General features: G+C 49.4%; 1 protein-coding gene across 2 annotated transcripts; it reads right to left on the bottom strand.

Annotated features, from left to right (window-relative positions):
• Nucleotides 1-1,157: 1,157 nt before the first annotated feature.
• Nucleotides 1,158-17,945, bottom strand: BSPRY (B-box and SPRY domain containing). Of its 2 annotated transcripts, none has more exons than XM_036121961.2 (6): nt 17,712-17,945; nt 14,424-14,522; nt 7,464-7,694; nt 6,364-6,386; nt 3,853-3,977; nt 1,158-2,361 (listed from the first exon to the last, which is right to left on the bottom strand). In XM_036121961.2, the coding sequence occupies exons 1-6, from the start codon at nt 17,886-17,888 to the stop codon at nt 1,835-1,837; spliced, it is 1,182 nt and encodes a 393-aa protein (XP_035977854.1). In that variant the 5' UTR covers nt 17,889-17,945; the 3' UTR covers nt 1,158-1,834. The 2 variants fall into 2 exon arrangements, with proteins under 2 accessions (XP_035977854.1, XP_035977853.1); XM_036121960.2 differs by having other exon boundaries at nt 6,364-6,389; nt 17,712-17,943.
• Between the last annotated feature and the right edge of the window lie 5,970 nt (nt 17,946-23,915).

Raw genomic sequence — 23,915 nt, 5'->3', positions numbered from 1 at the left:
ACTTTACAAATGAGAAACGTTCAGAAGTTAAGTAGCCTGCCTGACGTTGCAGGGAGAGCTGTGGCCCTCGAGACGGTGCAGTGGCGGTCGGGGGAGAACAGGGAGGCTGCTCCACAGGAGGCCGGTCTTGAAGAGCACCCGAGTCACAGGTGTTAGCATGGAGGTAGGAGAGCACAGGGAACGGGGACAGGAGCTTGAGGTGGCAGGAGTGTAGGACACATGCGGGGAATGACTAGAGACTGAAGGAAGTAGGCTGGGTTTTAAAAATTCCATGTCCCTTCCTGCGTCTCCCCTCTTCGCACTCCTCTCCTCTCACACCTGCTTGGTACTTACCAGACGCTTGTATTCCGTGCCTACTGCCAGGCACACACACGGTGTTGGGTTCTGGTGCCAGCCGCTGGGGAGGGCTCCCGAGTGGCTCCGAACTGTGGTGACATTTAGGTGGGCAGAGGAGTAAGACGCCTTCCTGGCAGGTGGCCCATGAACTACGGACCGAGGGCTGCCATGGGGAGTTAGATTGGCAATTTGGGGGCATGGTATGGGGGGTGCCTTCGGGTGCCGGGTAGAAAAGGTGGGCTTTGACCCAGGATTCTGGGCAGAGATTGTGCCCATGTGAGGGGAGGGAGGCTCTTCTCAGACTTGGCCAAACTTCCGGGTTGGTGTGAAGCCCAGGTGACATTAATTCCCAAGTATCAGGCAGTGAGGACGTGGGATGAGCTGTGCTCTCAGAGCTGCAAGGGCCTCGGAAGTACCTGAACCAAAAAAGTTGCCATTCGGTCTGTGGACTGGATCTGATCTACCCAGTGTTTGGAGTAAATTATTGAGCAAACTTAAGAGTGGGGAGGGCTCTGGCCCCCATCTTTGAGCCCAGGGGCCTGAAGTTGTAGGTAAGATTGCCTCTGAACTGTGTTCCTAAATAAAACAGGAATGTGAGGACCACTGTTCTAATGTGACCTCAGAGAACAGGAAGGGACTTGGCCCGGGTTCCAGCAATGCAGGGCCCAGAGCCGTCTCGGGGCTCGAGTGGCTGTGTACGCTGAGCCGGGCGTGCGCATGAGGGTGAGGAAGATCTCTCTTTCCTAGCAGGCGTACCTCTTTAGGTGTGAGCTGGCACTTGGGGGATGTGCCCAATTTCCCACAAAGAACATGGAAGAAACTTTTCAGTCTTTTAAAACCTTTAATAACAGACGTGTTCCCTACGTCTGGCCCTCCTACTCCCTCAGCTCTCTGGGGCTTGAAGCCCTCACTCCGGGTCTCCACATTATGTCGGGGGGGCCACGAGCTGCGGGGAGGGGGGAGTTTTGGGGGTGTTGTAGTCAGGTTACCTCCGGACAGGATCCCCTCAGTCTCCTGAGCCGCCAGGCTGGACCTGGTGGGGGGACACAGCCCCCCCAGGCCAGAGTCTTCTGGCCAAGAACAGCCTCGCAGGAGTTCTGAATCAAAGCCAGGGACAGGGCTGGAAGGCAGTGCTTCTCCAGAAGAGTCTACCACACACACCCAGGCACCTTTCCATCCACCCGTTCGCTCGCCAAATATTTCTTGCACAACCGGTAGGCACCAGGCACCATGCTGGGTGCCAGACACGACGTGGTGAACAAGACACCCTCGGAGGGCCAGGTGCCTGGTGGATTTGGGAGACTAAGGCCCCGCGGGTAGCAGGCTCCCCACAGATACCCAGCATGTCACGGCTGAACCCAGACCTGAAATGGATCCCCCACCCTCCTAAAGCTGCCCATCAGGCAGAGGCAACATCGGGGGTGGGGGGGAGACACTGGGTAGGAACATGGCCTGGACGCGTGGTGGGGAGTAGACCAGGGCTCCCGGTGGTCGCGGATCAGCGGATGATGGAAATGGTCTGGTCGGCCACCGCAAAGACCGGGAAGAGGGGCCCCGAAAAGGGCACGTGGTGGGCGTGGAGCACCGTGCCCGAGGCCGGCTCGTAGAAGAGCAGTTCCTGCGCCTGCAAGTCTAGAAGCACGCCCAGCTGGGTGGGGCAGCGCAGCAGCCCCAGGGGCTCGTGCTGCCCGTCGTGGGAGAAACGGAACTCCTGGTCGTAGCGGGAGAAGACCCAGGAGAAGGTGTTGTGGCCCAGACGGGAGTCGCTGCCGGAGCCCTTGCGGGGCAGCTGGCCCAGGGCCACGCCCACCTTATAGGCACAACTGTTCTGGACGTTCACCATCCAGGTGTGCAGCCCAGCCTGGAAGGAGGTGGCCGCGAGGGCATTGGGCCAGTGGTCAAAGCGCTCGGGGGCATCTGCACAGGCCTTGGACTTCTTGGCATTGAAGGTCAGGGTCCTTCGATCATCTGACAGTTGCAGGAAGGGGCTGACGGTCCTCTCGTCGATACGCACGTCCTCCGTGCCTGCCAGGAAGAATTCTCAGAGTTGCTCAAGGCCCACCGTCAGCCCTAACCCGGTCCTGTGAGGCAGCAGAGGGCTGCCGCACCGCCCACCAGTACCGTTACCTCACACAAGCCCTTTACTCCCTCTGAGCCCCCAGCATCCTCATCGGTAAAATGGGGATCAATCGGACTTATCACAGGGTGGACGTGAGGACCAAATGGGATGATACATCTAAAGTCCCTAGCATTAATTAAGTGCTCAATAAGTTGTGGCCATGACAACAATAGTTATTATTAGTCTAGGACCCTCATCTGTAAACTAGAAAGAAGGCCCAGGAAGGAGAAGCAAGTTGCCCAAAGTCACACACCTAGTTGGTGGCAGGGCAAAATGAAGACCCAGCATTTTGCTCCCACATCTAGCACCCTGCACCGATCACAGCGCATTCCAGTTGAGGCCTGTCTGCGGCCTCCAGATCAGATCTGTCCTAGGGGCAAGGCCCCGGGAGCTAGGAAGCATCAGATCCGTACTCCCCGTACTTTCCAACAACTCACTGAATGGGACTGCCGGCAATCCGGCGCACTCTGATAGGAGAGTGCAGAGCAGACAAGCTGGAGCTTGCGCCAAACATGTAAGGCTAACACCCAAGGGAGGAGGGTTAAAACTGAGGAACAATTCGGGGCGCCTGGGTGGCTCAGATGGTTGAGCGTCTGCCTTCGGCTCAGGTCATGATCTCATGGTCCTGGGATCGAGTCCCACATCGGGCTCCTTGCTTAGCGGGGAGGCTGCTTCTCCCTCTGCCTGCCACTCCCCCTGCTTTGTTCTCCCTCTCTCTCTCTGGCAAATAAATAAATAAGATCTTAAAAAAAAAAAAAAAGCTAAGATATTAAAAAATAAAACAAAAAACAAAACTGAGGAACAATTCAATCCATTACCCTAACCTCTTTGTGATTCATGCAAACACCACAACCAGGAGCACAGAAGCTTCCACCTAGCTTGGGAGATTCTGCTTGGGGAACTCCCGCACTAAGTGGGAATTCCCGCGGGAGAAGACCGTGTCGCGTTCACCTCCGTGGCCTTAGCACGCAGCACGAGGCCAGGCCACAGTCAGCCTGAGTTAGTGGTTAAGTGAGTAAGTGAGGCGAATCCAGGCAGCTCAATTCTCGCTCCAGATGCTCTCCAGCTGGCCAGCACTTGTATCTTCTTAAAGAGAAACTCGGTTTCCAAGAAATAATACTAAGCTGTCCCACTCGGGCAGGACAGAGCTGTGACTTACAGGAACAAGATTTTTCTTAGAGCCAACAGAGCAGGCTGGGCTGGAAACAGGAAGGCCCTGACCCGGCCGCCCCAGGCCTGTCCAGACCCTGGCTTCACCGACAAGCCTGCATCTAGCATCACTGCTTTAGCTACCGTGCCAGATGTTCTGTTCCCCAGCGTGACCCAGCAGCACACCCCAGCCGTCCAGCCAGCCGCCCAGTTGTTCCCACCGGTGCTGGGCTCTACCAGCTCCTAACCTGAGAGGGACCCGAGAACCGCTGTCACCCAGAGTTGGGTAAGTAGTGGGCTCCGAATGCACTTCTCATTAAAGTTTAACTTGTCCGACTCCTGGGGATCCAAAATGCCCTCCGCTTCCTCGGTCCTTGTGGAAGGGGAAAAAAAAAAAAGACAAATTCAGGAAGGTTCTGGAAATGGATCTGGATCAATATAGGGTGATGGGAAAGGGACAGAAGTAAAATCTTCTTCCCATGAGGGTGACACCAAGATTGGCAGCCAGGCCCCACACAGGAGCCCCCTAAAAAGGCTTGAGCCAAACAGGAAGCAGGGCTTTCCCCTTGTGTCCCCCAGGAGTCTTAATTCCAGCAAGGCGGACAATTTCCAGGGAGGTAAGTACTTGGTACCGGTATTGGAACCTGGAGTTGGTCTGCTCTGGAGGAGAAACAACCTGCTGCGTCTCTAAGTTAGCAGAGCAGGGATGGCACCTGAGCCTCCGACGCACCAGTCTGTCCACTCCCCCGTCTTACGTGGAGAAAATCTTGCCTCCTTCCAAAACCTACTGCAGCAAAACCTATTGGTTCAGTAAGAAGGTACAGCCATTCCTCTGCTCTTAAAATGCAAATACCCTTGGGGCGCCTGGGTGGCTCAGTTGGTTAAGCGACTGCCTTCGGCTCAGGTCATGATCCTGGAGTCCCGGGATCGAGCCCCGCATCGGGCTCCCTGCTCGGCAGGGAGTCTGCTTCTCCCTCTGACCCTCCCCCCTCTCATGTGCGCTCTCTCTCTCGAATAAATAAATAAATAAATAAATAAAATCTTTAATAAAAAAAAAAAACTTTGTGGGCACAACTGGCAACATTTGAATATGGACTGTATATTAGATAATAGTGTTACATCAACATTAAATTTCCTGAGCTTAATAGTGACACTGTAGTTATGTAAGAGATTGTCTTTGTTCTTGAGAGAAAGATGCTGAAGTATTTAGACGTAAAAGGTCTCGCTTTCTGCAACTTACTCTCAAATAGGTCAGAAAAAGTAAGTGCCATATATTCACTTGTTAAATAGGTAGGAAGGAAGACAAACCGACCAAGAAAGAGAGCAGATGTGGCAAAATACTAACAATTAGGATTTCTAGCTGAAGCTCTTTATACTATTTTTGCAACTTTTCTCCACATTTGAAATATTTCAAAACAAAAAAAAAATTTAAAGATCAGTTTTTTTTTCAAAAATCAGAGCAGCTTGAAATTGAAGACAGGATGGTTTTAGAGGAAGATGAAGAAGGTAAAGGAGAAAGAGAAGACTAGCAGAAGTGTGGAAATATTAAAAGAGGGAAAAAGTAGGAATAAGCCAAGCGTTTAAAGGAGACCATAAAATAAAGTTGGGGGCATCCGTACTGAGGGATGCCTTCACAGACTTGCCGAAGAGTGAGGTAAATCTATACGTACTGACATGGAGAGATCCAAGAGAGCCTAATAAGTTATAGAACAGCAAGTATTAAAACAATCCCAACTGTGTTAAAAATATATATTTTTAGAGGTAAACAAGCCCAGACATACTCTCGAGGACTCTATTTACATAGGAAAGTCCACAAGATACATATCTGACTGTTAAAGCTGATCACCTCCAGGGAATAGGATTGGGAAGGGGTGATGGAGACACACACACAAAAAATTTTTTTAAGTAGTCTCTGTGCCCAATGTGGGGCTTGAACTCACAATCCTGAGATCAAGAGTCACATGCTCTACCGAGTGAGCCAGCCAGGCACCCCGAGACATTTTAAATTTTCAATGGTTTTATATTGATGGCATTCTTTTCTCTTTCTCTCATGCACACGTATTACTGTTGAAATTTAAATATAAAAATAGTTAAGAAGAATGGGCTGTGCTCCCCAGATACAGCTCTGAAATCTCTCACAGAAGATGTAAGAATTTAATTTCTTTGCCTGGCAAATTACATCCTCTTGGCCACTTCCTCAGGCTCTTGGCTCTCAGTCTTTCAGAACCCAGGGAGAGCCTGGTGAAGGGCTTTTATTATTGCTTCATTAAAGTGCAAATTTTGAGTGGTGGTTAACACAGACTTAGGTTTCAAAGATCCCTTCATCAGAGAAAGGGGGACTGAGGCAGAGAAGACGGTGATGGGACAGGTGTTGGGTGTGGGTTCACGCCCCAGCTCTGGGGCATAGGCAAGTCTCTGCCCCTCTCTGAGCCTCAGTATTTTCATCTGTAGATGGGGGGTGTAAAATACTCCAATAGGGGGACTGGTTATTTTGTAGCAGGATAACATTTCAGAAAGCCCTTGGCAAGCCTCTGATTGCTAAGTGTTTCTTTCACTACCCGTGCACAGGGATCTAAAGCAGTTCTCCAAGTCAGAGGCAGGAAGACCCCCGTCCAGGGAGCATGGCTCCAGGGCAGGCACGCGGTGGCACAGCACGCCTTGGGCTTTCGCCCCGGAGCAGTAGGACCTGAATGCGGACTAGTTACAGGCCTGCAGCCAATGGTCTCCGTTTGCCCAGGCAAATGACGGCCTATACTCACCTTTCAAAAATCTCCTGCTCCTTCTGCTGTGAGAAAAGAAAACAGAGTCAGGCTTGGTACCAGGAATTCAGCAGGTAGTCCAGATTTGAATATATTCAACTGGTATGGAGGGTGCCACACGGACAGACTCTAGAAGAAAGCATTCTGTTCCTGCATTAAGACCCAAAACAAAGCTATCTGGGTTCTTCTTCGCACACCTCCACACCGCGCACTCACAATGACTCAGTCCCCGTGCCTGGTGGCATCCTGCGTTTCGCTAAACCACACTGCAGGACGACGTATTTACTAACACCTCACCCCCCACCAAGACTGCCAGCTCCTGGACGGCTGGGACTCTTTCTGAATCTTCTCTTGTGACCGTCCCAGCGTTTGGGACAGAATGTGCTCTGTCCGTGGAAGCTGTGTGACTCAGTCAATGCACAATCTAGGGCAGCGATGGAAATTGCCCTACTTGAACTGCAGAACAGCTCGGTTGTTCCACATTCAGATTTCTCTGCTTGGCATATTTACTCAGATGTCAGATTGTCCCGTTAAAACTGCAAGTATCTGCATCTCTATAGAAAGTACCCACGGTAGTTTCTGGGTGGTAAGATTAAGGACCGCCCGGGGCCATTCCCTCCCTCTGCACACTTCTGAACCCGCTCTCTAGCTCTCCACTTCCTTTAACGTAGCCGTTCCTCTTTACCTTTCAGGTACCAGCTCTGAAGTTATTTCATCTGGGAAGCCTACCCTGACCACTGCCACCCGAAAGCCTGGACTGTGGGGTCTCTAGCTCCCAGTGATGTCCTCTACAGAAGACATAACCCTCCATTATCAGTTTACGGATTCGGCTCCGTAAGGCCACGAGGCACTAACAGCTGTGTCCTGTAACTCCACCCCGTGGCACAAGAGCACGTGGTAGACACTCAGTAAATATCTGCTCACTATTGAAAGAACGGTTAGCAGGTGCAAAAAAAAAATCCATTTAGTTTTATTCCCTTGCCTCATCCCTGCTCCAAATTATCCTTATCCACCCAACTCTTACCAATAAACATTCTCGATGTTTTAGACTTGGGGGGTGTCTGGGCCACTAGTTGTGTCCTCACCCCTGCCTGACTTACAATCAGCTGGAGGTCATCCAGATGGGTGAGCATGCCCACCAGGCTGGTCCGGATGGCGTCGAGCTTCTGCAGCGCCTCAGTCCAGTGGACTCGCTGTGTCAGGATGCTCTGGTGGGCCCGCTCCTCTTCACCATGCACCTGTTCCAGCAAACGCTGCTCCTCGCTCTCACACAGACTCCTCACCACACCTAGCCTCTGGATGACCAGTTCCCGCGCCGCGCTGGCCGTGCTCTGATGAGGGGTAACACAGAGAATCGGGTCCTAGCAAAGCCCCAGTCAATATTAAGAGGATTTGGGCTCAGTGGGAAGGAGTGCTGGGGTTGATTAGCCATGTCTGCCACAGGCACAGTAATGGAAGAAACAGGTGCTTAAGCCATCCCAGCCTTAAGAGTTCCCAAATATGGTTTAGGGTAAAGAAATATAAGATTCAGACATCCAGGTCATATCTCATAGAGCCGGGATAACAGAATGGAAGAGCTGGGTTAAGGTTAGTGGGCACGGTCTAGAGATAACTAGAATCAATTATTTCATCGTTGAGAATAACAAGGTCAAGGGACCAAGGTCAGAGAATTACAGAATTGTAGAGCGAAAGAGCCTACAAAGTCATCCCCATCAACAGGATCCATGCCAACAGTAGTCCAGTTGATATTCTGACTAGGTTTGAGTGAAAAAAATCTCATTCTTTCCTAAATCTGTCCATTCCAATGGCTTCCACGGTGGAATTCTTATTCATGCCAGGGGGCATGCCATCCACTCCAGTGAAGCTAATGTGTGTCTCCTAGTAATTAGCACAGGGTCTAGCACACAGTAGGTACTCAAATAGTTACTGAATGACTGAGGAACAAAGTTTCTTCCGACTAAGTCAAAAATCTCTTGGTAGCGCTCACAGGCCAAGTCAGGGACAGAGCTGGGACTAGAACCCAGTTCTTTTGACTCTCAGTCCAACACGATTCCCTTTCCCCCAGTGCCATCGGACAATCAGTCCTCCCAAAAGGCTGCATGAAACACCTGCACTCCTGCCCAACAAGGGAGAGTAGAACAGTCTCCTTCATGCCAGAACATCAGAGATAGCCAGCAGCTTTCTCTGTGCCCTGCCCGTGCAGACCTGCTCTGTACAGGTAATGACCCCTGCTTTACAGAAGAAACTGAGACCCACAATTTGCCCAGGGGAGAGGAAGAGAGTGAATGGCCTAAGTGAACCCAGGAGTTAGTTCTGACTCCAACTTCAGTGTTCCCTGAGCCAACATAACACACTAGTTAGGAAGTTAGGCTTTATTTTATTTTAAAGATTTTATTTATTTATTTGTCAGAGAGAGACAGAGCACAAGCAGGGGGAGGGGCAGAGGGAGAGGGACAAGCAGGCTCCCCACTGAGCAGGGAGCCTGACGTCAGGCTCGATCCCAGGACCCTAAGATCATGACCTGAGCCAAAGGTAGATGCTTAACCGACTGAGCCACCCAGGCGTCCCAGGAAGTTAGGCTTTAGAGACAGACAGCGCCTAGATTTAAACCTTAGCTGATCCACTTACTCTCTGTAGGATGTTGAGCACATTACTGATCTTCCCTATGCCTCAGTTTTCTAATCTGCTAAATGAGGATAATAATAGTACCTACAGCATGAGGTTATTGTGGAAGATTAAGTGAGTTAATACATACAAAGTACACAGAACGAAGCCCAGCACATAAGTGTTCAACACCATTAGCTACTATTCTCTCTATCCCACCTTGCTGCCTTGCCCACAGGGGTGGGTGTCCGTAGCCATGTTTGTACTATGTGATCAGGACCAAGAACAGACCCTGGCCCAAGATGCAGCAGACACTCTCTCACTGGAAGACTGTAATCAATTTCAACACATTTCCCGATTCATTCCCAGAAAAGTGTAGCAGAGAAAAAAAATTTCCCTTTCCAAAGATATGCCAGAATAAACTAAACACTGTCCTAACACAAAGCACAGAAATGCTGGAAAAATAGCCCAAAGCATCCTTTTAAAAGTCAAGTTGCTCTGGCAGCTAAGTAAAGGAAATCCCCTGGAGTCCAAGTGTATGTAGAAAGGAAATTGAAAACTGGTGTAATTGAGAGCGGAGACTCTATTGCCCTGAATGCAGCTTGTGATTTATTTTAGAATTTTACACTCCTCTAAACTTAAGAGCCCAGTAAAGACAGAATTATATGGAAAAATAGACAAATCCACAGCATGATATGAAACTATAAATGCTCCTTGCCAGCAATCAGTAAATATGGCAGATAAAAAATTAGTAAGTATAGAGAAGATTTGAATGTGAAACATTTACCTAAAGTGACCATGTTTTAGGGCATAGAGCAAGTCTCAACAAATTTCAAACAACTGACATGCAGACTACAATGAAGTTAAGTGAGAAATTAGTGGAAAAAATAACAATGATAATTTTTAAAAGTAAAACCACACACCTGGAGATGTGGAGATTTAAAAACCTATTTCTAACAACACATAGTAAAATAAATCATAGTGAACATTTAAAAATACTTATAACTGAATGAAAATATTGCATCAGAAATTGTGAGAGCAATACGTAGAAGGAAATATATGGCTTAAATGCTGACCTTGAGAAAGAAGACAGACTAAAATTAAGAGGCTGTGTTCAGCTGAGGGAGTTAAATAACAATGGTGTTTATCTCCCCCCTAAAAAAAATTAGAAGGAAAAAATTTATAAAGATAAGAGGAAGGGACACCTGGGGCGCCTGGGTGTGTCGGTTAAGCGTCTGCCTTTGGCTCAGGTCATGATCCCAGGGTCCTGGGATCTAGCCCCGCATCGGGCTCCCTGCTCGGCGGGGAGTCTGCTTCTCCCTCTCCCTCTGCCCCTCTGCCTGCTTGTGCTCTCCCTCTCTCTCAAATAAATAAATAAAATCTTAAAAAAAAAAAAAAAGGAATCATACAATATGCACTCCTATGCCTGGCTTCTTTAAAAAAAAAAAAAAAAAAAAGAGGAAGGGACGCCCGGGTGGCTCAGTCAGTTAAGTGTCTGCCTTCGGCTCAGGTCCCGCATCAGGCTGCTAGCTCAGTGGGGAGCCTGCTGCTCCCCCTGCTCGTGCTTTTTCTTTCTCTCTCTCTGACAAATAAATAAAATCATAAAAAAAGGATAAGAGGAAATAATAATGAGTTTTTTTTTTTTTTAAGATACAAAAGAGGGGCTCCTGGCTGGCTGAGTCGGAAGAGCATGTGACTTTTGATCTCGGTGTTGTGAGTTCGAGCCCCACGGTAGAGATCACTAGAAAAAAATAAATAAACTTTGAAAAAAAAAGATCTAAAAGAGAGGATCAAAATACTAAAAGCTGGTTCTTTGAAAAGACTAACAAAATAGACAAACCAGTGGCAACTTTAATCAAGATTAAGAACAACTTGGGGGGGGCACCTGGGTGGCTCAGTTGGTTAAGCGTCTGCCTTTGGTTCGGGTCATGATCTAAGGGTCCTGGGATCGAGCCCCATGTCAGGCTCCCTGCTCAGCGGGGAGCATGCTTCTCCCTCTCCCTCTACCTCTCCCCGCCCCGACTTGTACTCTCACTCTCAAATAAATAAAATATCTAAAAAAATAATTTAAGAACTTTATGCCATTACATTTAAAAATAGACAAAGTACATAATTTATCTAGAAAAAATTTACTAAAACCAAAGAAAAAGAAAGAATCCTTTACTCATGGTGGGAAATGAATCAGTAGTTAAAATCCACCTGCAAAAAATAACACCAAGCCCAGATAGTCTTACAGGCGGTGTCACCAAATATTCAAGGCACAAATAATTCCAATCTTAACACAAATACCTCCAGTGAAAACAGAGAATTCCCAACTCATTTAATAAGATTTATAGAACCTCAATACCAAAATCTGACAAGGACTATACAAGAAATGAAATTCATAGGTTAATCTCACTTCTGAGTATAGACACAAAAATCCTTAAACACATACACACAAAACCCCAAACTAAGATTAGCAATCCAACCTCAGAAATTTTGTATAACAATGATACAAGGAGAAGGAGAGGAGGGGGTCTCGGTGATAAAAGGGTAGCACGAGGGATCCTTATGATAGAACTGCTCTGTATCTTGGTTGTGGGAGAAGTCACACAAATCTACACATGTGATAAAACTGCACAGAACTAAATACACACACACAAATGAGCGCATGTTAAACTGGTGAAATGTGCATAAGGTAGGTTGTATGGATGTCAATGTCCTGGCTATGATACTGTACCATATAGTTAGGTAACATGTTGTCATTGGGGGAAACTGGACGAAGGGTACAGGGGATATGGCTCTATGATTATTTCTTACAACTATACGTGAATCTACAATTATCTCAAAATTTAAAGTAAAAAAAAAAAATACATATGATCAAGCTTACTTGGTTTTCCCCAGGAATTCAGGATGGTTTAGCATTAGAAACTCTTTTTTTTTTTTTTTTTAGATTTTATTTATTTATTTATTTATTTTTTTTTTTTTTTTTTTTAAAGATTTTATTTATTTATTTGACAGAGAGAGACACAGCGAGAGAGGGAATACAAGCAGGGGGAATGGGAGAGGGAGAAGCAGGCTCTCTGCTGAGCAAGGAGCCCGATGTGAGGCTCGATCCCAGGACCCTGGGATCATGACCTGAGCCGAAGGCAGACGCTTAACCGACTGAGCCACCCAGGCGCCCCTAGATTTTATTTATTTGACATAGAGAGAGATAGAGAACACAAGCAGGGGGTGCGGCAGGCAGAGGGAGAGGGAGAAGCAGGCTCCCCGCTGAGCGTGGAGCCCGAGCTGGGACTCGATCCCAGGCCCCTGGAATCATGACCCGAGCCGAAGGCAGATGCTTAACCAGCTGAGCCACCCAGGTGTCCCTAGCATTAGAAACTCTTATTAATGTATTACCATGTTAACAGATTGATAGGGGACAAAGCGTATCTATAAACTGACAAACGGCATCATTAAGAACCTACAGCAAATGTGATAAATAATGGAAAACAGAAGCAATCAGAAGAGAATTACACAAGCTCTGTCCATCACCCACCCATCCACCTGCACCTGCGCCCCTATACTCTGCCTTCCCTGTTTCTGCGGATGAAAGCTCATGCTCTTACCTACGGCTACCTTTCTACTTGTTAGCCTATACCCCACCTTGCTATACCTGGTTACCCCCATTTCTCCTTCACCATTAATTTTCCCCTCTCTACCAGGTAATGCCTACCAGCATACAGAGAGTAATTTCTGCATCTTAAAAATAAAATACCCTCTTGATCTCATATCCCCCTCCACTATCAACCCATTTCTCAGCTCCCTTCTTACAGCAGAGGTCCTCAAGGGTTGGCTGTGCCAACTCTCCCAAATTACTCTTCTGTTCTCTCTGAAACCCACTCTGATCAGGCTTCCACCTCACCACTCTACAAAACACTCCCCATCCCATCACAATCTCCGGTGATGAACATGTTACTAAATCCAATGGCCCACTCTCATTTCTCACCTTACTTAACCTCTGCAACATTTGACATCCCACCTCTTTGAAACCTCTTATGTGGACACAACACTCAGTTTGACTCCTATCTCATTCACTGCTCCCACCTTAGGGCTTTTGCGTTTGCCATTCCCTCTTTCTAGAACTCTTCCCCCAGATATCTGGTCCAATCCCTCACGTTCTGTAAATTTTGTGCAAATATCAATACTTAATTAGGTCATTCCTGACCACAGCATATGCAATTGCAAACCCCCCCCCCGCCCCCGTTCTCAACAAAGGAACGTCCTCCTTCCTGTGTTAAACTTCTCCATAGCACCTTTGACCTTATGACATAGGGTGTATTTAATTATTGGCCTTCCTCCCAACCCCTCCCACCCCCTGGCCAACGATGTAATTTTCACGGAAACAGGAATTTCCATATGTTTTGTTCACTGTGGAATCTCTAGCACATAGAACAATGGTGCTTGGCATGTGATGGGTACTCAACTGATGGGTACTCAACAGATTTGTTAAATACATACATAAATGGTGAAATGCTGTGAGTACGCTCCTTGAAGTCGGCATCTGCTACACTTGCTTCTATTCAACACTGTACTGAGGTCCTAGCCAGGGCGGTCAAGACGAGAAAATAAAAAGGATAAAGAAAAGGAGAGAGAGAGAGACAGAGGAACCATCATGCTAAGAGAGGCAGGACTGGACACAGAATAGCTGCCTGGCCTCCTGGCAGCATCTTCTTTCCTGGTTCTCGTCCCCTTCAGGTTCTGAGAGGCTTCTGTATCCTGCTGGGAAATTCCCTGTTTTTGCGCAAACTAGTTCAACTGGGTTTCGTCCTACACAATCAAAAGAACCTTGACTAAGACCATGCAAAGCCTGCTCCATTGTCCATGTTGGTGAAGGAAGGAGGGGATGTACAGAAAGAAATTCATAGCCCCGACCCGTGAGGGGCACACCTGCGAGTGAGGACGTAGCATCGGCAATGGGGGCAACTGGCTAAAGGATCAGCAGTGGCGGGTAGCCGAAGGAGCACTGGCCTGGGAGTCAGAAGATCCAGGTCCTGGATCTGACTCTGGCAGGGGGCTGTGGACCTTGGGCAAGTCAATTACCCTCTAGGCGACCCACTTCCCCATCTGTAAACAGGGATAAGATTGTCATAAAGAACACTCCACGTCAAAGTCCAGAGGTTATTTTATAATTCAGGGGCTGACCACGAAATACTTAGATGGTGGAAGAATGCTACCCTTTCTGATCCTTTACCCCAAGAAAGTCATTTTCCAGCAGTATTTGCCCCAGTGTGGTACTGGGAATAGTCCTCTCTGCCCAGATGGTAAAACCACAGCTCCGAGAGATGGGAAACCATCCTTCCTGGGCATCTGCCTTTGCTAGGAGCACAGTGAGTCTGTGAGGTTGGGGAGGGATCCCAGACTGGTCCATGCTCCTAAGGCTGGAGTCTTGTCCTAGGAGGGGTCCAGAGCAGAGAGGAAGGAGAGCTACCTACCACCGCTCTCTGGTTCTTCCCTGGCAGGACCTCAGCCACATATCTGGCAATGCTGGCACTGTGGAACTGCAGCCGCTCACACTGGTCCACAATCTTGTTCTGCAATATAAAGGACACCTGTGGCGTGTCGATCCACGTGATCCATTCACTCCATCCCCATGATAGCCCCCCTCAGCCACTCGCATCCCAGACCCCGTTATTACTGAAAACTACAGCACCTCCAAAATCTTCATTTCAAGGGGCCCACACCCTGCCCACCACTTCCATCCTTCCAGATTGCTAACTCTAGATTCTCCAGTCCAACCGTTCTTCGGCTCAGCTGAAGCCGCTGATACGCTAGTCTTACCACTTTTCCGTGTCTATCCCCCACTTTGTGGCCTCAGTTCCCTCCTTCTCCTAAATTCGGTGGCCCATCATCATAATCACTTTCCTGCATATGCTCTCAGCGTTCCCTCTGACCCAGCTCCCTGGCTCTCCACACCTGAGTGGAAAGAACACGGCTTCTCAAACTGCCCTTCCCTAAGTTATCCCCATTCATTAAACAGTACCAGCAATCATCAACCTCATTACCCCAACCCAAACCCCCGGGGTTACTCTCCAACCCCGCATGTATCTAATCCCTCAGTGAGTCCTATCAGCCCTGACTCCAAAGTCTCTCTCTCTCTCCTCTGGCCACTTCTGGTCACCTCCACTCCTGCTATTCGCCCCTACAGTGAGCCACGACCACCTTGTGTCAGGTTAGGTCAGCTCACGTCCCTGCTCAAACTCCTCCAACGGCTTTCCAGCACACGCACAGGGAGATCAAGCTTCCCACTTCAGCCAACAAGGGACTGTCTGATGGGACTCTGCCTATTGCTCCGAAGCCACCTCCTAGCACTCTCCACTCTGGCCTTCTTTCTGTCCCATAAACACACCAAACTCGTCCTGACAACAGCGGCTTTGCACCTGTTCCTTCCTCTGCGGCCAGCCGTACAAGTCCCCTCCCCCACTCCATTCAGGGTCACCGCCTCAGAAGCCCTCCCCGACCACCCCCACAGCCCATTCTCTTACTTTGCTTATTTTTCTCCCTTGCATTTATCACTCCTCTGCCTGTACATTCTGGGTGTGTTTACTTGTTTTGTATCTCTCCCCACCATTGGAACATGAGCACCATGACTTTGACTTGTTCGCTATGGGCCACTACCTAGAAGAAAGTTCCTCCTACACATAGAGGCCCTGGATAAATATTTGTTCAATGAATGAACATCTACTTCTGTGACCATAAGAGGTTCAGTGGTTCACATCGGCCAGAGCTATGAGCATCCCCCAGGAGAGCAGCAGAGACTTTTAGAAATGAAGAAGCTGAAGCCCACGGAGAAGTGACCTGCCAGGGCCCTGCTTTTCCACTCCATTTCTCCAGGTACTTGGACTCCTTCCTAGCCAACAGCTCCTCCATTGCTTCAGCTCTGCCCCGGTTCCATCTGCCAAAAGGCAACTCGGCCTCTTCCAGGAAGCCCTTGCAAATCCTTCCCGCCCCAGTCAGGAATTCGTCTGACGCTTCGCTGGTCCAAATACTAAGTGAAAGAACTGAGCTGGCTGGGATGAAGCTGTGATCAGCACACACCAGAGGCCTGAGGAAACCGAGCCTAACTTCCAAAAAGCTACAGGACAAGAACGCGGAAGGTAAGAGAGAAGTTGTTGAATGGTAACCATCTTGCCCTGGGCCAAAATTTCTTTGATGGCTAGAGGGATAGAGGAAGGAGTGTGTAAATGCCATAATATACTCAAAATTGGAGGGAGAAGGCAAGAAACCCCTCCCTCCAGGCAAAGGAGATGAACGTGCTTAGGGCATCAGTAGGGTTCAGGGAAGGCGCCCTGGGCAGACTGCATTCCAAATCAAGCACCAGGCCTGCCACCCTGCCCCAGCCTTCACCTCCTTCCACCACTCAGATTCAGCTCTGATGGCAACTTTTTTTTTCTTTTTTAATTTTTATTTAATTCTCACACCCATTAGCACCCCTTCCTCCCTCCACTGAGGCTAAGAGGTGGTTTTCTCTGAGCAAGTCAATGACTCCCTTGGTCCAGCTCCTGAATATTAGAAACCTCGGAGGAGTTACCGCCCTGTTTTGGGCCTCAGTTTGCTCATCTGTAAAACGGAAGTTGGCTATCACTTCAAAAGTTTGGCCTGGATGGAGTGAGATGATGGATATTGAAGTGCTTTGGCACTCACAAAGTTCCATCCATTATGAAAGTTTATTACACCACATTACCCAAGTTATTTTCATCGCCACTAGTGATGATGGATAGTGGTGACAGGTAGGGCCAACCAGGAGCTTTCAGGTGTCACTGAGTAAGTGAATCCCTCTGGGCCAGTCACGTGTGTTTATTCCCCTGCAGTCTGAGTCCCTAGCCAGAGCCCTCAAGCCTCACAGGTGGGCAGAGCACTCGGTGAGGTTGGGGAAATCAAGCGGCTTAATCAAATTGCAAGGAAATCCCCCGGGGCCACAACTAGGGTGGAAGGAGGGAGGAAGACCCAGGGCAACTTCGACTCCCCAGTTTCAGACCAGGGGCGGGTGGTGATGGTGACCAGCGTGGAGCTAAACTGGAGTGGAGGTGGGGAGGAACTCTAGGTGAAGAGATCCAGCAGGAACCTCTTGAGATCCTACCCGCCCCCTCCGTTTACCCAGGTGGAACCAATTTGGAGTACAGTCAAGGCCAATCCCAAAGGGAAAAGAAATCACCTCACCAGGAAGCCCGAAGGGTGGACGAGGGGAGGGGCTTTGAGCCCAGGGCTTGAGGAGGGAGGAGGGCCAGCTTTTATCTCAGGTCAGCTTCCATGGGGCGGGACGTGGGACACACGGAGTCCCCGGCAACTGGAGCAGTGTTGCCGCATACTGCCCAAGGCCAGGCCCGCTCTCAGCCCCCCAACAAAGCAACGAAGGAAGAGTGGGCAGCTCGAGCCGCCACTCTGTGGTAGACTAAAGAGCATTTCTCCCATTATCTTACGTCTCTCCCACAACACCCCCAATAAACGCGCGCTAGTATTGCCCTCAAACTACAGATGAGGGCGCCGAGGCCCAGAGACGAGACTGCGAGGGAGGTGGGGAGGAGGCGGGATTCGAACTCAAGTCCCCACGACTCCAGAGGCCACACCCTCAACCGCCTAGTTCAACAGCCAGTGCCACCGCCGAGCCCGGGCTCCTGGAGCGGCCGCCAGGTCCCCGCCGGGTCCCTCTCGGCACGCCACCCCGGTGTCCCCTCCGTCCGGAGCCCCCCGCCCCCCGCCTTCCGGCGCCCCCGCCCGCTCACCCGCAGCTCTTCCGCGCGCTCCTCCGCCCGGCGGATGCGGTGCCCCCGGCAGCGGCCGCCCAGCCCCGCGCAGGCGGCGCACACGGGCCGTCGCTCGGAGCAGCAGAACCAGCTCAGAGCCTGGCCGTGCTCGGGGCACAGCGGCGCCGACCCCGGCCCTGCGCTCTCCGCAGACATGGCCGAGCACCCGGCGCCGCGCGCTCCACCTGTCGCAGGTGACCGCTGGGCGGAGCCTCCCCGACCCCGCCCCCGGGCCCCGACAGGCGGCCCCGCGCGCCGGCCACCCCGGCTTCCTGCCCGCCTGCCCTCGCCGCGGGGTGGGCGCCCGCTCGGCGCCCCGGTCCGCGTCCCGCCCCGACCCCCGCGCGGGGTCCGCCGCCTTCAGGCGGCTCTGTGATTTTCTGCTGAATTAAGTCGCCTCGTATGCGTGTTAGTTTTATGACAAACGTAAAACACCGAATATTATTAATGTGACCGTAGGAAACTTAATTGAGCACTTATTAAGTGCCAGGCTTTTGCTAAGCACCTTAAAGCGTTTTATCATGGACCACAACAGCCCTTTCTGAGGGGCAGCTCTAGACAAGTAGCTCGCAGGTAGCTTCTGGCGTTAGGCTGCCTGGGCTCAAATCCCATTTCTCTGTTCGCAGGCAGAGCGCCCTCAGTGGCCTCAGCTGTAAAATGGGGATAGCGTCGGGACCTGCCCCCACAGACTTGCGCTGAGGCTTAAGTGATTAAACAGGACCCCCGGAGCACAGACAGCGGCTCCAACTGCAAAGCGTCTGTTAATAGTACAAGGAAAGTACTACTATGATCCCCGTTTTTATGGAGGTTAAGTAACTTGCGAGGAGTCACAGTTACTAACTGGTAGCAATGAGATTGGAATTCAGGCGGTTTGATTTGTGGCTAATATGGGTAATAATTTTTTAAATTGCATGTCCAATGAGGGACATCTGTATTAGGCTGATTTCCCCAAAGTATTTACAACCAAATTTTCCTCATTTGAAACTTTTTTTTATAACTAGTATTGAAAAAAACTAATGCATGTTTATTGAAGAAAAGAGAATATGCAAATAAACACATGGATGAAACACCCATCCTCAGAAAAAGCCACGGCTGATATGTGCTGGAGCTGCCTTGGGGCTTTTTTTCTTAGGATCTCATAAATCAGTTTAAGTCCAGACTAAACCCTCTACTGGGGCTCCAGTCCAGCCAGCCTGGGCGTACAAGGAGAGTGCTGTTCCCCAGCCCCCAAACTCCATTTTAGGAGGTCTTGGCAGAGGCCTGAGGAGAGAACTCAGCCAAAGGGAGAAGGGGCCAGGCCTTGGGGGTCAGGGGTTATTCTGAATTCATCGGGACTGGACACTTGTGAAAGCCAAACCCTGAAGAGAAGCATCACTACATCCTGCAGCACTTAGGGGCTGAGGCACCTCTACCCCGAGGTCCCTCTAAGTGACAACAGCACAAAGGGAAGAGAAAGATTCCCTTCCGTCAGCCCCTTCAGCTTCAGCCCCTGAGGGCGAGGACAGCTGACAGCCCCAGAGCTCCGCCACTTAAAACTATGGGACCTGGATCAGATCGTTTAGTCCCTCTGGGCCTCAGTTTCCTCATGTCTAAAATGGGGGTGGGCGCCTGGGTGGCTCAGTCGTTAAGCGTCTGCCTTCGGCTCAGGTCATGATCCCAGGGTCCTGGGATCGAGTCCCACATCGGGCTCCCTGCTCAGCGGGAAGCCTGCTTCTCCCTCTCCCACTCCCCCTGCTTGTGTTCCTGTTCTCGCTATCTCTCTCTGTCAAATAAATAAATAAAATCTTTTTAAAAAAAAATAAAAATAAAAAAAAAATAAATAAATAAAATGGGGGTGAGAATACTATCTACCCCTGAGGGCTGCTTCAAGAATTAAATGAGATCTTGTCTGAAAGTGCTGAGCTTGGGTGTATCTTATACAGTAGGGGCTAAAAAATGTTTTATTGGACGTTTGAGGCTCTGGAAATACACTTGTAGCAGGGTTTCAGAACGTAAACTGTGTAAGGTAAGGTCCTTTGGCGAGGGGAGTGCAGCGTTCCGGGCATCAAAAATTGTTTCTAGTGGGAGGGTGAAGGCTTCATAATGGCATTTACCCTCTTCTGGGGGTGGGGCTGGAAATGGGCCACCATAACTAGAGATTGTGGTTAGAATTTTTTTGTTCTAAGGGCTGGGGGTGGGGAGGGCTCTTAAACCTTCTGGTAAGAAAGAAAACAGAAGTGATTTTGTGTGAAGGAAAAGAGACTGCGGAGGGCAGGGGGAGGAAGTAAGGGTTAAGGTCCTTGGGGAAAGTGGGGCCCCTTCACTGGGTGCGGCCCTGGAGCAGTCAGTGGCCCTCGGACGGCTGGAGTCTGGGAAGCGGTAGCAAAATCACCAGAAGTACTTCCGGGCAGAGGACTAGGAATTGCTAGGGGCTTAGGTGGCAACGGATTTGCTTTTATAAAGTGGGGATCATCGGGCGCCTAGGTCGTTCAGTGGGTGGGTTAAGCATCTGCCTTCAGCTCAGTTCATGATCCCAGGGTCCTGGGATCCAGTCCTGTATTGGGATCCCTGCTCAGTGGGGAGTCTGCTCCTCCCTCCGGCCCCCCCCACCTCCTGTTCCTGCTCGTGTGGGCTCTCTCTCTCTCTCTCTCAAAAATAAATAAAATCTTTAAAAAAATAAAGTGGGGATCATCTGTCCTGCCACTCGTGCTGAGCCGGACTGGAACTGAAAATTCAGCCTCTTCCCTTAATGTGCATGTGCCTGATGCCAAGTCCCCACCAGAGGCCTCTGGATACTCGGAAACTCCCAAGTCACCGCTCTCAGGCCTTATCAGGTCTCAGAATCACCCGGGACGGTTGGGGGAGAGGGGTTGTTAAGCATTCACACTTTCCGATAAGATTCTCACTCACTAAATCTGGGGTGTAGCCAGGAATCTGCATTTGTAGCAGTTGCCCTGAGGCTGGACTACAAACGAGCTCTCTGACCACTCCTACGAACACTGCTCTAAGGCAATGGTGACCCTTTAGCAGGTGGTGAAATCTATTCAAGGAGCGGAGACCAGCATTAAACAAAAAAAAAGAAAAAAAAAGGAAAGAAAAAATAGAACACATTGCTCCTAGTGCAGGGTTTTTTTTGTTTATTTCCGTTACATAAACATGTACATGTGTGAGCATTGGGGATTGTATTTCCTATTGAGAGTCAGGGTCAAGAAGTTTGAAAGCCGCTGCTCTAAAGTGACCTGGGGAGCCTTGGTGGGAGTTGGTAGGGCTGTACTTGAACTTCAGGGCTTGCTTAGGCAGAACACCCGGAGCTAGGGACAGAGAAGAATGGACACTCTTTTTTCTTTTAAAGATTTTATTTATTTATTTAATTGACAGAGAGAGACACACAGCGAGAGCAGGAACACAAACGGGGGAGCGGGAGAGGGAGAAGCAGGCTTCCCTCTGAGCAGGGAGCCCGACGCGGGGCTCGATCCCAGGACCCTGGGATCATGACCTGAGCCAAAGGCAGACGCTTAACGACTGAGCCACCCAGGCACCCAAAGAATGGACACTTTTGTTACATTTTAGTCATTCAGTAGATTTATTGACCATCTACCTATGCACCGGGCCATATTTAAGACGCCGACAGGGACGCCTGGGTGGCTCAGTTGGTTAAGCGACTGCCTTCGGCTCAGGTCATGATCCTGGAGTCCCTGGATCGAGTCCCGCATCGGGCTCCCTGCTCGGCAGGGAGTCTGCTTCTCCCTCTGACCCTCCCCCCTCTCATGCTCTCTCTCTCATTCTCTCTCTCTCAAATAAATAAATAAAATCTTTAAAAAAAAAAAAAAAAAAAGACGCCGAGAATACAACCGTAAAGAAGAGCAAAGTCTACTCTCTTGAGCGAACAAAATAAACAGACATGTCATATAATGTTGGTAAGTGAGAAGAGCTGTAAGTGAGAAGACCTGGCCTATCGCTGATCCCACCTCCCCCTGTCCCCATGCCTCCTTCCTCCTCAGACCCTGAGGCCACCAAAGTCTCTGGTGTCCGGGCTGGAAATGATCTGACCAGGGCTTGTACAGTTTCTTGTAAGGAGTAGCAAGACTATCAACCCTGCGGCTTCTTTTCTGTGTGACTTTTTATAGCGGAAACAGCCTCAACTGTCACCTCTAAGAGGGGCTTGGCAGCCTGCCAGTGTAGAGAAACTTAGACCGCATGGTTCCCACATGATTAAGTCCAGGCCACCAAGGAGAGAGTCCTCTCTGCTTGGGCCTGACCAGTCTGGACCGAATGAGATTAGTCTCCAGGAGGCACTTAGGACCAGCCCATTTCACAGGAGGGACAATATCAAACTGGGCAGGTTCAGGAGAGAATAACCGGCTCAGGCAGTAAAGAGCTAAGAATTAAGATTATACAAGGCAGGGTTGGAAGTATTGACAATGTTAGGGATGAACGAATGAAAAGTGAGGGTTATGTTGCTTACCTCCATTGCATTCTACCTTGTGTCTTAATTGGCTGCCTATGATTGTCATCCTTTTCGCTGTTTATTCAAAAATATTCAATGTGGGGCACTTGGCTGGCTCAGTCGGTAGAGCATATGACTCTCGATCTTGGGGTTATGATTTGGAGCCCCATATTGGGTGTAGAGATTACTTTAAAAAGATAAAATATTTTTTAAAAAAAATCAACGAGCATCTACTGTGTGCTAGACCTGTGCTGCCCAATACCATAGTCACTAGCTGCAGGTGGCTACTAACTTACATTCAAATTAAATACAATTTAGGGGCGCCTGGGTGGCTCAGTTGGTTGAGAGTCTGCCTTCAGCTCAGGTCATGATCTCAGGGTCCTGGGATGGAGCCCCTCATCGGGCTCTCTGCTCAGCAGGGAGTCTGCTTCTCCCTCTGCCTCTCCTTCTGCTCCGCCCCCCCCCCACTTGGTGCTGGCTCTCTATCTCATGCTCACTCTCAAATAAATAAATAAGTCTTTTAAAAAATTTACAATTTAAAATTCAGTCCTTCAATTGCACTAGCCACACTTCAGGTGCTCAATAGCCACACGTGACTTGGGGCCAGCGTATCTATAGACAGCGCAGACATAGAACATTTCCATCATAGCAGAAATTTCTATTGCAGTGCTGTGCTAGACCTTGTATTAGACACCAGCAATAAATACAGGTATAAATGAGACTCTGTCTCTGCCTCTATCTCTCAGAATCAAGGGAGAGAAACCGGTAAATGGAAAATCACACTGTGTTAGGGAAAGTGTGGGGGGCCTTGGAAGCGCAAAGGAAGGGTAGCTAACTCAATCTGGAGGAAGAGGGGAATGGTTAGGGAAGACTTGAGGGTAGAGAGGGAGATGGCGTCTAAGCTGAGGATAAATAGTTAGCCAGACAGATAGGTGAGGGGATGTAGGGGAGATGCCCTGGGCAGAGGAAACACCATGTACAAGGATTCAAAGGCAACAGCAAGGTGAGCCAAGAAGCTGCAAGTAGTTTAGACCATTGGAACCTATAGTGTGGGTGCCAGAGGAGGAAGCTGAGGCTAAAGAGACATGGACCAAGCCTTACCGACCGAGGGAAGGAGTTTGGACTTTATCTTGAATATGAATTATCTATTGTCTATAACGAACCACCCCAAAGCTGAGCGGATTAAAACGACAACTGTTTATTTGCTCACAATTCTGTGGGTTGGCAAATTGGGCAGGGTTCGTTCGGGTGGGCTATTCTTCTGATGGTTACTCGTGGTTTGCAGTCATCTGATGGCTCATTTAGGACTGGATGGTCTAAGATATTCTCACTCACATGTCTGCCATGTGGTGTTAGCTATTGGATGGGCCATGTGTCTTAAACAGACTAGACTGGGCTTCTTCCCCTGGCAGCAGTGTTTCAAGAAGATGAGAGCAGAGACTACAAAGCTCTCTGAGGCTTAAACTCGGAAGTAGCCAATGTCACTTCCACCACATTCTGTTGGTCAAAATAAGTTACAAGACCAGCCCTGATGACAGAAGCTACAAAGAATTTGTGGCCATTTGTAATCTATCACATTCTGGCATGATCTTGGCCTGAACCAAGGTGGTGAGTAGAGAGAAGTGGACAGATTCTTTTTTTTTTTTAAGGATATTTCAGGGGCAGAATTAAGTCTTGGGGTTTGTTCTGGAACAAGGGAGAGTGAAGTTACAGATGACTCCAAGATCCTTGGCATGGGTGACTGGTGAGTGGTAGTG

The sequence above is a fragment of the Halichoerus grypus genome, chromosome 14 (assembly GCF_964656455.1).
Source record: "Halichoerus grypus chromosome 14, mHalGry1.hap1.1, whole genome shotgun sequence".
Lineage (NCBI taxonomy): Eukaryota > Metazoa > Chordata > Mammalia > Carnivora > Phocidae > Halichoerus > Halichoerus grypus.
Note: the sequence above shows the minus strand (reverse complement) of the source record. Positions and strands in the feature narration are given on the sequence as shown.